Source organism: Protomyctophum bolini, assembly GCF_963924005.1.
Source record: "Protomyctophum bolini genome assembly, chromosome: 12".
Taxonomy (NCBI): Eukaryota; Metazoa; Chordata; class Actinopteri; order Myctophiformes; family Myctophidae; genus Protomyctophum; species Protomyctophum bolini.
The window spans coordinates 37,951,062-37,965,111 of record NC_137873.1 but is presented as its reverse complement, the minus strand read 5'-3'; the positions used below and the strand labels follow the sequence as shown (position 1 = coordinate 37,965,111).

At 41.6% G+C, this 14,050-nt stretch overlaps 1 protein-coding gene across 1 annotated transcript; it reads left to right on the top strand.

Moving 5' to 3' along the window:
- Positions 1–410: 410 nt before the first annotated feature.
- abhd8a (abhydrolase domain containing 8a) lies at positions 411–13,284 on the top strand. Its single transcript, XM_080778834.1, has 5 exons — positions 411–605; positions 6,634–7,476; positions 8,826–8,996; positions 9,777–9,993; positions 11,172–13,284. Exons 2-5 carry the CDS (start codon positions 6,647–6,649, stop codon positions 11,382–11,384), a joined length of 1,431 nt encoding a protein of 476 aa, XP_080634960.1. The 5' UTR covers positions 411–605; positions 6,634–6,646; the 3' UTR covers positions 11,385–13,284.
- Positions 13,285–14,050: the final 766 nt, after the last annotated feature.

The window sequence follows — 14,050 nt, the reverse complement described above, 5'->3', positions numbered from 1 at the left end:
CCCCCACGTAATTTTCCAGGCAGGATCTTTTTACTTTTTAGCCAAAACAATTGCATAGAGAGAGAGAGAGAGAGAGAGAGAGAGAGAGAGAGAGAGAGAGAGATACGTACTGTTCATCTCTCAGCCTTAGCAACAGGGATACAAGACTCTCCCATTGGCCTCTGCTTCTCCTTGATTCGTCGTCTATTGGTCATCTTCACTGCCACTCAGAAGGGGAGGCTGAAGACAGGACAACACTGTGGGGATGCAGATAACAAGGGCAAAAGGGTTGGGGAGAATCTTGCTCTGATGCGCAATAATGTCAGTGAATGCAGATGGAGAGGAATCATGTTTGTTTAGCCAGTGGAATGATTATATTTAAAAGCAAGTAGTGCAGAGTTTTAATATCAATTCAAGGCCTTGCTGAGTCGCTTCACGTTTTGTTTTAATCTAATGATGCTAATTTATATAGCCAGTAATTACCACCCTATCTAGCGTGATACGCAGCCTACACTATTGCAGCAAATGCAACATTTTTCTCAATGCAGTTTCAACCTCAACGGCCCTTGACTGTGGAATATTTGATGCACATCTCTAGTCGCCCATAAACGACAACAACCTTGCAGGTAATTAAGGATTAAATTCGCTGTCATTTTGTTGTGTTTGACTATGAGCTTGTGGTCGTGATCTAGCCTGCATCACCACAGGTAAACAACAAGATCATGCATGATTTGTTTTTTCCTTCAGAATTACAATGTAATTTGAAATGTCACGTAATGCATCGACCTTGTTCTTGCAGTCCAATTGGTACCTTTATTATACCTTAATTTCTTGCAAAATGGTAGGTAACCTGTTTATCTTGAATTCTTAATTCATTAAATTGTTTAATCTTTATGCAATTGGAATCCTAGGGACTATGATAAACTAGCTATCTATTCTATCTGTCATAAACAGTGACGTAGGCTTCCCCAAATGATGTTTTAGCAGGGACAGTGCCACCATCACCTGCGAAACATTATCTGCAAAATATGAATGGAAGAATCGTCTGCAATGTATAAAGTAGGCCTATATTTTGCAGCACAGTTATTGCATGGGCAGATCAGCTTTTAAAATGTGTAATCTGCATTTGCCACAATGCTGTGTTGCAAAAACAGTGTATATAGGCCTTGTAGAGCAGCAGCACACTGTGTGCCCACTGCCTAATGTGGGATATAGGAGTCCAGCTTATCAACCTAATTCTGCATTGCAGACCAGAAGATAATATGGTTGAATTACATTAGAACAAATTGACTTTGAGGTGAGTGAATTCTTAGATGGAACTAAGAGAGGTGTTGATTTTGATGAGCAGAACCTGCAGTAATGTTCATGGTCATGTGGTGTATAGCTGCGTAGCTATAGGTCAGAATCAACCAAACCTTGAAGCTTAAAGGATGGACTGGCTTGACACATCTTGACACATCCTCACTACTGTAGGCACCTTATTATGGAAAATGCTGTGAAGTTAAACACGCTAATAGACAATAGTGTCAAAATACGACTACAAGAACAGACATTATTTTGAACAGATTGGCATTTCAATTCCATAACACTCCTAATAGTCCAGTAACAATGTCATTTGACCTCAATCTAATTGCAAAAAAACCCCAACTAAAACTCAGCTGGTTTTGCATCTTCAATATATCCTGAATAACAGAAAAGAAGTTGCCTGGAATTGTCTGAGGGGAAAGTGTTGAAAATGGCCTGTACAGTTTGGGCAAGTTGCTATGGCCAAATTTAGCCCACTGAGTATTTGTGCAAAACTAATGCTTGGAATGGATTCAGCATCATGAAAATCCCCCTAGTTTGACATGTCACATGCTACTTAAAGAAGTGGTTAAGGACATTTAGAAAACATTGCCTTATAATAGGATGCCAATGGTGGCCAAACTGTACAGGCCATTTTCAACACTTTCCCTTCAGACAATTCCAGGCAACTTTCTTTCTGTTACTCAGGATATATTGAAGTTGAAAAATTAGCTGAGTTTGGTTTTTTTGCAATTAGATTGAGGTTGATCCTGTATCTTCCATAGATTTCTTGTACTATAGAGACCTCGCTTAGTAGTCCCTCTGCCCATTCAAAACCCATACAGTAAGCCTATTACTGTATGGGCCATATGTAGGCCTATTACACTGCAGTGTGATGATTGTGGAACCAAACAAAATGATGTCTGCTTTGGATACACAGTACAATCCGAAGTGTTAGATTCATTTCACTATAGTATCCAGCGCTTTTTCGAGGGGCACTGGCCCCTCCTATGCCCAGCTTTCCGTGTTTGTGTGGTGTACATATTGAAGACAAAAGTGAGTTGAGGACGGAAAAGTGGAGACGCAAATTGTGATGGCCGGAATCGATTTGATATATTATATATAATCTTTTGTGAATGTGATGTATATGATGTATGATGATGAAGTATTGTAGTATATCATCATAAGAGCGTGATTGTATGCTTTCATGCTGAATGTGTTGTAGACCAGTGGTTCCCAAAGTGGGGTCCGGGGACCCCCAGGGGTCCTTGAGGGAGTTCCAGAGGGTCCCCAGCTAAATGATAGTTTGGAAACAAATGGACCCTTAAGACTCTAGAAGTCTGTAATCAGAGTGTACAAATGGAACCAAATGTTAAACATTGATTTTACAAGATAAATCGGGGTCTCAGAGATAGAAATGCCATTAAATGGGGGTCCGTAGACTAATGCATGTCAAACTGGAGGTCCTTGAAATTAAACGGGTTGAGAATCACTGCTAGAGCCGTAAAAATCTTCTCGTATGGGGGTCCCTGGCATTTATTTTATTTGATACACATTTCAAATAGGGGTCTGCGGGCTAATTAGTGTCAATGTAGGGGTCCTTGACATGAAAAGGTTTGGGAACTATGCTTCTGGTTTTCTTTCCGTGTTGATTACAACTTGAAACGGGATAATGATGATGCAGATGCACTGACATTATTATAATTACGACCGCTGCCAGAATCCACCCCAAACCTTCACCCCGTCATGTTTCTTCCTCTCACAACCCTTACATAAAATCTGGGAATACATTTCTTACCGAGAATGTTCTTCACCAATGTGTTTGTAAAGGTGTCTACTAACATATCCCACAATGGTTTCTATTCAACCACCCTAGGGGAACTTTTGACAGCTGCTGAAAGTTGGTTTACATTACAACAACCACCATTAGGCAATAACCATAAGGCAAAATGTTCCAAATGTCACTATGCTTGGCCTGCAGGGCCGTGGCTCAGCGGTCCGGGCACCTTGGCTGGTGCTCCGGTCTGGCAGTGTGCCGTGGGCTCGGCTCCCGATCCCGGCGACCTTTGCCGCATGTCACTCCCCCATCTCTCTCCCCATTTCCTGTCAGCCTGAAATAAAGGTGAAAGCCACAAAAAACATTAATATTTCATTATGCTTTAAGTAGCATGTGACATGTAAAACTAGGGGGTCTTCATGATTCTGATTTTCATTATGCTTTAAGTAGCATGTGACATGTAAAACTAGGGGGTTTTCATGATTCTGATTTTCATTATGCTTTAAGTAGCATGTGACATGTAAAACTAGGGGGTTTTCATGATTCTCAGCACATTTGGGCATATTTGGGCAAATGGCTATATGGCCAAACTAGGGGGTTTTCATGATTCTGATTTCTGAACCCATTCCAAGCATTAGTTTTGCACAAAAACACTCCTTGGGCTAAAACGACCATAGCTGTGTGCTGAGGTCAGCACATTTGGACTGGAATGGATTCATAATCATGAAAACCCCCTAGTTTGACCCCTAGTTTGGCCATAGACCCCCTAGTTTGGCCATAGCCACTTGCCCAAATGTGCCTAAATGTGCTGACTTCATCACATTTTCACATTTTGCCTTATTGTAATGGTTGTTGATGTACCCCAACTTTTAGAAGAATTGAAGAATTCCCCTAGGGTGGTTGAATACAAACCAATGTGGGATTATGTTAGTACAAACACATTGGTGAAGAAAATTCTTGGTAAGAAATGTATTCCCAGATTTGACATTTATTCTGATTATATTCCCTGACTACATCTCTCGATCTGTATAACAATATCGTTCACTGAGTTTGACTGTGGTGAAGCAGAATAATTCCTTCTGCATCTCATTTGTCATTTCCCTTAACAAACCTTTAACAATTTGCCTGGGGAGCATCCTGGGTGGATATTGTAATTAACAACCCGAACGAAACCGTTAGAGATCACCAGCAGGACAATTTGTCTTCTTCCACTTATTTTCTTTGAATTAGGGATACATTTGGGGGTTAAAGGAGGATATGATTTGGGAGGAGGGGATCACTGAAAGCTTCCAGTGACAACAAAACATCAAATCTTTCATATCTTTTTATTTACGTACATATTCTAGGTATTAGCTATTAGGTACTGTGCGGTATATTGGTGTGTGGTGTTATAGCATCTGTCTTCTACTGAAGTTTGTCTATTTAGCAAAAAAACAAGTTATGCCTCCACATGTAGGTGTGACACTTCCTGTTCTGTTTCTCTGTGATAATCAGTGTATAGATATATGAAACTATTTGCCCAAGTGCCAAACCCTGCCTGAGCCATGACTGGACACAAATTCAGTAACAGTAGTCTTCACAGAGCTTTGTAAAACGATATATTGCTACTTTACACTTTACAGTGTAATGTTGTGTGTATATATATACAGCATACTGGAATGAACCATGGCATGTGTCACGGTTCCACTGAGTCTATTTATACACAAAGAAACTATAGCCATGCTGGAAAGAGATGTCTATTTATAGATTGTATCAGTAATGTGAATAGACTCAGACGGTCGGACGCCAATGAAAGGTTATTGTGTTATTGTTGTCTACTCTATGGCTTGACTTTGGATATCTGAATGCGTTAAGGCGAGTTACACTGTGAGTGAAAGGAGATGACTCTGTTGTTTGACATGGAGTAGGAATGGGTCTGTCTTTGTTAAAGATGGAGCGCCGTGGTTTTTGTACTTCTTTCTGTTTTGTATGCGTTTATGGAGTTAACATTACTCTAATAGACCCCCAGGTGTTTTGTATGTGTCTATGGAGTTAACATTACTCTAATAGACCCCCAGGTGTTTTGTATGTGTCTATGGAGTTAACATTACTCTAATAGACCCCCAGGTGTTTTGTATGTGTCTATGGAGTTAACATTACTCTAATAGACCCCCAGGTGTTTTGTATGTGTCTATGGAGTTAACATTACTCTAATAGACCCCCAGGTGTTTTGTATGTGTCTACGGAGTTAACATTACTCTAATAGACCCCCAGGTGTTTTGTATGTGTCTATGGAGTTAACATTACTCTAATAGACCGGTAATATTAAAATATGTCTTCTCTGTGTATTTTTGGTTTTCTTCCTGAAAGCTGAAAGCCTTTGAGTCAAAAGGACCAATCGAAATGCACTATACTCTCACACTCTCGGCACTCTCTCACACATCTTTAATGATGTTGACAGCAAAAAGGTCTGTTTCGGCTTCTGTCGTAGGATGGAAAAGACTGAGAAGGGAAACATTTAGGATTAAAGATTGGTTGGTTATTCACTGATGTCATGCCGCCCTATACCGTAATCACACTTGTTTCCCATCATGTCACAGCATTGAGGGTTTGTGCACACACAAACATTGTGTTGGCATAAACATTGAATTGACAATGAATGGACAGCTTTGAGTGTTTGTGTAAACGCCAACCAACATTGTTCTAAACACAAACATTGAAGACGATGGTGAGGACGCAAATTGTGATTGGCCGGAATGAGATGATGTATGACGACAAAAGCGCCCCTCACTTCACACAGGTGTGATTTTTAAGGGCCGCTAGCCCCTTCTATAAACTGCTTTTGTCCCCACACGTCTCACTATTTGCCATTGACAATGAACTGAGAAATGACGTCAGGAAACCGCGAAATATGTCGTAAATTAAACCTCAAACGCCATTGACCTTTACGTCATATATAACGAGCAAATCGGCTAACCAATCAAAGGCAACAGGCATTCTGATTGGCCAGTATGAGATGACTCATGATGATAAGAGCTGATGATAAAATAATAAATATGACATAAATTAGACATCAAAACATTAAACGCCATTGACATTGAAGGGAAAACTTAGGCATATGTAAACGAGCAAATCGGATTTAAAAAAACACATGTTGGTGGGAGCGCTTGACCAATAAGGTTACCTTATGTAGCAATGTCAAATATCCGCTTACATGAATTGATGTAGGATGATAAAATCACACCCTCACTTCACACGGGTGTGATTTTGTTACACATACATAGCCTTTTTGCTATATTCAGCTGTAGTGTAGATTGTCGTCTTACCCAAACTAAATTAAATTCCCTTTGACAATGAACGGAGAATTCACGTCTTACGTAGACGAGCAAATCGGCTATTTCTGTCCTACACAATTAAATTCCCATTGACAATGAATGGATGATCTATTCTACGATGATAAGAGCGCCCCTCACTTCACACGGGTGCGACCTTTTACTACCTAATGTTACATTTCAAAGAATACCGTTTGGTGACGATGACAAGACACGTCTGTGTTTCTGTATCATTTGCAGATTTTCCCTCATGGCCCGTTGCTTCTTTCTTTGTCATTGCAGGTAGGTGAGCACCATGCTGACCAGCATCGCCGAGGGCATCCTGTGCTGCTTAACCGGGAAGCAGACCGCCAGCCTGGTCTTGCCCCTGGACTCCTCTGAGCCCTCCGATGGCTTCGAGTTCGTCGAAGTCAAGCCCGGGCGAGTCCTGCGAGTGCGTCACATCATCCCAGAGCGTCCGCCCGCCGTAGTAACGGAAGACCCAGACGTGTCGGGGAAGGAGAGCAGCGAGTCTCGGGGTGACGGCCGCAGCAGCAGCGTGCACTGCAAGAGGAAGATCACCGTCTACCGCAACGGCCAGCTGGTGATCGACAACCTGGGCGACGTTCTGCACGCCGAGATCCTGCAGGGCCAGGACGGAGACCTGGAGCCCTGCAGCACGGTGGAGGTGGAGCTGGCCGACTACCGGGAGCTGGCGTCGTCTCCGGACGTCCCCAAGGCGCCCGCGCCGCTCCCCGCCGCCGTTCCTCCGCCCTCCTCCTCCGGGGGCGGGGGGGGGGAGCAGAAGGCGCCGGCGCCGCCCCCTCGCCGCCGCCGCCGCAAGCCCAAGCGCACCGTGCTCATCGACTCCACGCGGGAGATCACCAGCTGCAAGGGCACGCACTCGGACGTGGCGCTGTTCTTCGTGCACGGCGTGGGCGGCTCCCTGGACATCTGGGGCAGCCAGCTGGACTTCTTCTCCCGCCTGGGCTACGAGGTCATCGCGCCGGACCTGGCGGGACACGGCGCCAGCACGGGGCCGCAGGTCGCCGCGGCATACACGTTCTACGCGCTGGCGGAGGACCTGCGCGCCATCTTCACCAGATACGCGCGCAAGCGCAACATCCTCATCGGTCACTCGTACGGGTGAGTCTTTTTGTGTGTATAGTCTATTCTGTTAACCCATTCTGACCTGAGATCAGATTCATACGAGGTTTCCACATGGACACACACTGGTCTGATTAACCCATTCTGACCTGAGATCAGATTCTGAAAATGTCAGTCGCTCTTCGATTTTTCAAAAATAGCAGACCTACAAGCTCGTAGCGCGCCACTCGGTGGCGCGCTATGAGCTTGTAGATCTGCTATTTTTCAATAGCTAAAGCATGACATGATGCCAACGCCAAAATGGGTTCCCGTTCAGAATGGGTTAAAAAAAAAAATATATATATATATATATATATATTTGCAATTGATTTATCACTTTTGCAAAGTGAAGCATTTCTGTGCTAGTTCACTATAATCGGTCAATAATGGCTCATGATAGATTTGCTCCCAAAACCTCAAGACACAATAACATTTAATTTAATTGGGATTGTTCCTATCCCAAATGTCAACACATTCTGTGCGGGAACCCCTTTTGGTGTTTTAAGCATTGCGTTATACTTTAGCTATTGAAAAATAGCAGACCTAGTAGTGCCGCGCTACGAGCTTGTAGGTCTGCTATTTTTGTATGCCACAAATCTTTTAATAATAATAATAATAATATCTCAAACTTGTATAGCGCTTTTCTGAGTACCCAAAGACGCTTTACATGGGGGGGCTTTACAGAGGTAACAACAAAATTAAAAACAACTTTAATAGAAAGAAAAGGAAAAATAACACTAAAAGCTAAAGAACATTAAAAGACAGTGAAAAGGGTTAGCTAGGGAAGGCAATTTTGAAGAGGTGGGTTTTGAGGGTGGATTTGAAGGTTTGAAGGGTGGGGGCATCTCTGAGTGCCTTAGGGAGGGCATTCCACAGGGTTGGGGCAGCAAAGGCGAAAGCTCTGTCCCCCCAATATATTCTTTCAGAGCCAACGTTTTTAACTCAAATCTTTGCTTCTGGGGGGGGGGTCACTGGAACAACATATTTATATAAATATATATAAAATATAAAAATTTAGATAAATCTGGGGGTCCTTGACATGGAAAAGGTTGAGCACCACTGACATAGAAACAGACATGGGAAACTGTCAGGATTTTAGAAGGCATTTGTAGAATCGTCCCTGAGGTCTGAATGGGTTAACCCATTCTGAACGGGAACCCATTTTGGTGTTAGCACTATGTTATGCTTTAGCTATTGAAAAACAGCAGATCTACAATCATCCGAGTGGCGCGCTACGAGCTTGTAGGTCTGCTATTTTTTTAAGAAAAAGGAAACCTCGTATGAATCTGATCTCAGGTCAGAATGGGTTAACATGTTGCAACCATTCCCATCTTGTGTCTCCCGTGCAGTGTGTCATTCTGCACCTTCCTGGCCCATGAATATCCTGAGCTGGTCCACAAGGTGGTGATGATCAATGGAGGGGGTCCCACAGCCCTGGAGCCCAGTCTCTGCTCTATCTTCCAGCTACCTTCGTGTGTTCTTCACTGTCTGTCCCCCTGTCTGGCCTGGAGCTTCCTGAAGTAAGACCTGAGGACTGGACTGTTATTAAAAACACTAAGATATCTAGAAACGGAACAAAGTAACTTCTCTCGACACACATATAAGCCTAACAAAACGGACATTGTTTAGTAGAGGTGCAGAATACACTTCATATTGGCATTACCTAAGTGTCATTTTGGAGCGGGGACCCCTTTTTGGTGTTTTAAAGCATTATGTTATACTTTAGCTATTGAGAAATAGCAGATCTACAAGCTCGTCGCGCGGCACTCTGCTATTTTGGAAAAACCGTGAAAATGTAGCGCACATTTCGAATATATATTCTTTCAGAGCGAACATTTTTAACTCGAGTCTTTGCTTCTGGGGGTCCCTGGAACAACATATTATTTTGAAATGGGGGTCGGTGGCCAATGACATATAATGTTTGGGGGTCCTTGAACATGAACATGTTTGAGAACGACATTTTGTAGAATCGACTCCTCATGGTCTAAATGGGTTCATTTGACATCTAACCCATTCTGAACGGGAACCCATTTTGGTGTTAGCATTATGTTATGCTTTAGCTATTGAAAAATAGCAGATCTACAAGCTCATAGCGCGCCACCGATTGGCGCGCTACGAGCTTGTAGGTCTGCTATTTTTGAAACATCAAAGAACGACTGGCATTTTTATAATCTGATCTCAGGTCAGAATGGGTTCATCAGACCAGTGTGTGTCCAGTGGAAACCTCGTATGAATCTGATCTCAGGTCAGAATGGGCTAAAATGCATACAAACCCTCTCTCTCTCTCTACATGTCTACAGGGCTGGTTTTGCCCGTCAAGGTGCCAAAGAGAAGCAGCTGCTGAAGCAGAGCAACGCCTTCAACGTGTCTCCGTTTGTGTTGCGCGCCATGATGAGCGGGCAGTACTGGCCCGAGGGGGACGAGGTGTACCACGCGGAGCTCACCGCGCCCATCCTGCTGGTGCACGGCATGTGCGACAAGTTTGTTCCCATGGACGAGGACCAGCGCATGGCTGAGGTATTTATACCGCACGTTTCCCCAAACAGTTGTGGGTGGGTCGCAGACACATTTGTATGGGTCCCTTTTTATTTTATTGTTTCCTACATTTCGTTCTAACAAAAAAACAAGCAACAACAATACATATTACAGAATTTTGGAATCCTTACATTCATTGACAACTGGAAATATTCAGCCAATATTCACTCCATTTTTTTGCTTGCTACAAATAAAATCTTAAGTAAGTAGGAGCCTACATTTCGTTTTTAATAAATATTATTTCAAAACGTTTCTAAAAAAAACATTCATGAATTGGGAAAAAAAATGCAATAAGGTTTTTCAGCAAGTTCAGGAAGAAATAAAGGAAAAATCCAAGAATTTCCATGAATTAGAAAACGAAGAAGTAGCCGATAGAAGTAGAAGAAATAGCCGATCAACAAGCTCATAACATGGCGCGAAGCGACGTGTGGTGGGCTTGTAGATCGGCTATTTCACTAGCTTGGGTCCCGGGTAACCACCTAATTTCTCGTTTGGGTCACGTACGGTCTAAACAAGTTTGGGAACCACTGACACGATGGATCCAGAACAGATCCAAAACTTATCAAATGCAATATTGATCTACTTTTATTTAAACTTTTAAAGACTTTTATTGGAGGGAATTAAATCATACTGTAATTTCAGTCAGGACAACTCATTAATCGATTTAATAAATATTTATTGAATATAAAATGAGCATTTTTATTACAATAACATATTTATTATGGTTTAGCGATGAATTGGATCTGCTTTTTAGGCACTGAGATCAAGCGCATCAGTCCCGACCAATCTGAATCCCCCATACCTAAACGGCAGATACAAAACAACGAGGAGGAGGGTGAGCAGCAAAAGTTAAAGCAGACAGCAGCGCAGCAGTATCAGTGTGCAGCAGCAAGCAGATTGAGCAGTGCAAACTTCCAGTTTAAATTGCCGGTATGAAAATGGAATGAGTGTGTTGGATTGGATGAAGTGAATCATGTGAATGAGAACGTGATCCTGAGGCGTCCCAAGTAACGGCCGGCAGCGACTGCACTGAGTTTCCTGACTGAACTTGCTCTGCGCATGTCTGCGAACATATTCAGTTTAAGATTGCATGTCACATAAACATGTCATTTTAATCCTAACGATTGTGTTATCATGCAAACATTACTTTTGTGTTGTAGATTCTCCTGTTTGCCTTCCTGAAAGTGATCGAGGAGGGAAGCCACATGGTCATGATGGAGTGCCCGGATATGGTCAACACCCTGCTGCATGAATTCTTCTTATGGGAGCCTGACATGTCCAAAAAGGACAGTGCCAAGATAGACACGGAGAAGAACCCTAATCTCAATGGCACTAACCAGACGCTGAGAGTACACAAGTCCTTGGACAAATAATCTGTAAGGAGTTACTTGCTTCATGCTTGGGCGTCAATTAGAGGGCCTGCCTTTTAGCACGTCAGTTCTTAAGGCTTGTTTCCGGGCTGAGGGCTATAGATGAAGCCACATCTCCTGGATGTGTGCAGCTGCTGGTGTTTCGAGATTAAGAGGGGACTATAACAAAGAAGCAGGGAGAAACTTACCAGAGAAAATGTGAAGAGGAGGGGACCAGTTACAAAAAACGGAGACTGCTTGTCTCTGCTTCTCTTTTTGACATGGGTATCTGTGCTCCATTGTGTGGTGTTTGTAAACTCACAAAGTAATGGGAGGTCCACAGGACAATGACCATTTGTCATTATTGTATGAACAAACCAAAGTGCAAAAGGCATAACGTACATAAAATAGTGTTTGTTTCCTTGTTTTCATCCGATAATACCTTCTGTAAAGTGCTACAGATCTTATATAGCCCTTGTGAAATAATCACTAACCTACCATCTTACATGTTCTCAATGAAAAGGCACAGGGATACTTACTGTATGTAGTATGTACTACAGTATGTAGTCAACAACAGACAGAGGAATCATATAATGAGATTTTGCACATGTTGATGGGGAAGATCAGAGTATGAATTGTAGTTACACAAGTTGGTGATGATATTGTACAACCAAATACTGACTGGATGGTAGTGTGGAATTGGAAATTGTTTAATATGCAGTATATTGGCTAATAGTGGCTACAGAGAGGAGTTAAATAATATGCCTAAATGTAACATCCTCACCACAGTGCACCAACATGTCTTTGTCGCTATGCCAAAGCAGAGGTGATTATAAAATATCAACTGTTCAACCATAATCCATTCACTTCATCATTTGTGCCCATACACTGTGTTCCTCATCAAACTCGGTCACAGATATTGTGAGTAACAATGGATCATCTATGCACAAGTACTAGAAGATGGCCATTTAAAATTCTAAATCCTATAATACTAACTGTGTCTACTCTATGCAGTATGATAGTATTAACACTAATATAATATAATAATATATAATACTGAAAATATAAAATATCCTACTGAAAAACCTAAAGCATTTTACTATTTTATTTATATATACTGTGTATATGTGTGTGTGTGCGTGCGCGTGTGTGTGTGCGTGCGTGTCATGTGTGATTGTGTGTAACAGCAACTGCCATAGCAGATAAAACCATATGTTGTTTTATTAACAGTTGATGTTAAAACTTGAGGTGATAAATGTATATGAAGAGCATACCCCCTACTACCCTCCAGTCAACTACAGTATATATCTCTAACAGTGTTACAAGAGAGAGCTCAACCTGGTATCTAAGAAAAGGACATTCGTTCATGAATGTTGTTTTGTCAGTGTCTCATAGTGAGACAATGAGATAAGAGAGATTTTTAAGTATCAAGCACAGTCTTTGATCTCTGTTGATAGCATGGCTTGTACTGTTTGTTTTTGTTTTCCCGGTTGCAGCAAATTATAAGCAAATGGGTGGAGGATTAAAAACAGTATTTTCCAAAGCAGGAGCTCAAATATGAGTCTGTCAAAGGAGAACGTCTCCATCCGAAGGAAGCTCACCATTTACAGTATGCTATATAATATTGCCAGAAGATGCAACATGACTGGACTTATGCAACGTGAACAAAGATAGACATGAGTTCGAATGTTGAGCAATGAAAATTGAGGCTATTAAAAACTAACAAAATCAAGAGGAGCTGGCTTGGCTATGATGTCTCGGAAAAGGAAACGTCAATCATATGACTTTTAACAAAATACCAATAAATGCTGCTGATGCAATATGTCTCATTTTGGTGTAAATGCTCCATAAATGTAAAAGACTGCAGGGTGCACATACAGTATACAACATCGTCCTCTGCTAAAATTGTGCGTATAGAAACTTTCAGTGCTCCAATGTGCTATATCATTTGTGGATGATAATGTGTTAATGTTATTGTTGCAGTTATGGAAATCCTAACATATTATGCACTGCCCGACTGTAGATGCATAAGACAAATTATATATAGCCTAAAACTGTTTCATTGAACTGTCAAATGAATGTGCCTTTCCTGGCATGAAATAAAACCAATGTTTGCAGTTCATGTGTTAGTCTTTGTTTATGGTATGGTATGTGTTAGTCTTTGTTTATGGTATGGTATGTGTTGATGTATTTTAGTTAGTCTTTGTTTATGGTATGGTATGTGTTGGTCTTTGTTTATGGTATGGTATGTGTTGATGTATTTTAGTTAGTCTTTGTTTATGGTATGGTATGTGTTGATGTATTTTAGTTAGTCTTTGTTTATGGTATGGTATGTGTTGATGTATTTTATGGTTGCTTTTTAACAAAGATAGATAGACATAGCATACAGTATTATACAAGCTCTCTTTATTAGGCCTATATTTTGACCCAAGTGTGTGTGTATGTGTGTATATATATATATATATATATATCTTTGAATTATTGTGACTGTTGTCAAATAAACAGTTATGGAAAATACATGTGATATTCTTAAAATTATACGACAAAGATCACAATAATTCAAAGCTAGTGAGGTGTGCTTTTGCCTCTCAGTCATAGACTCAGTGCAGAGAAATAAGGCTTGGCTTGTGTTATGTGCATCAAGACCTCACACAGTTGTTACTTTGGTAAGGTTTTACTTTTGTTTTCAA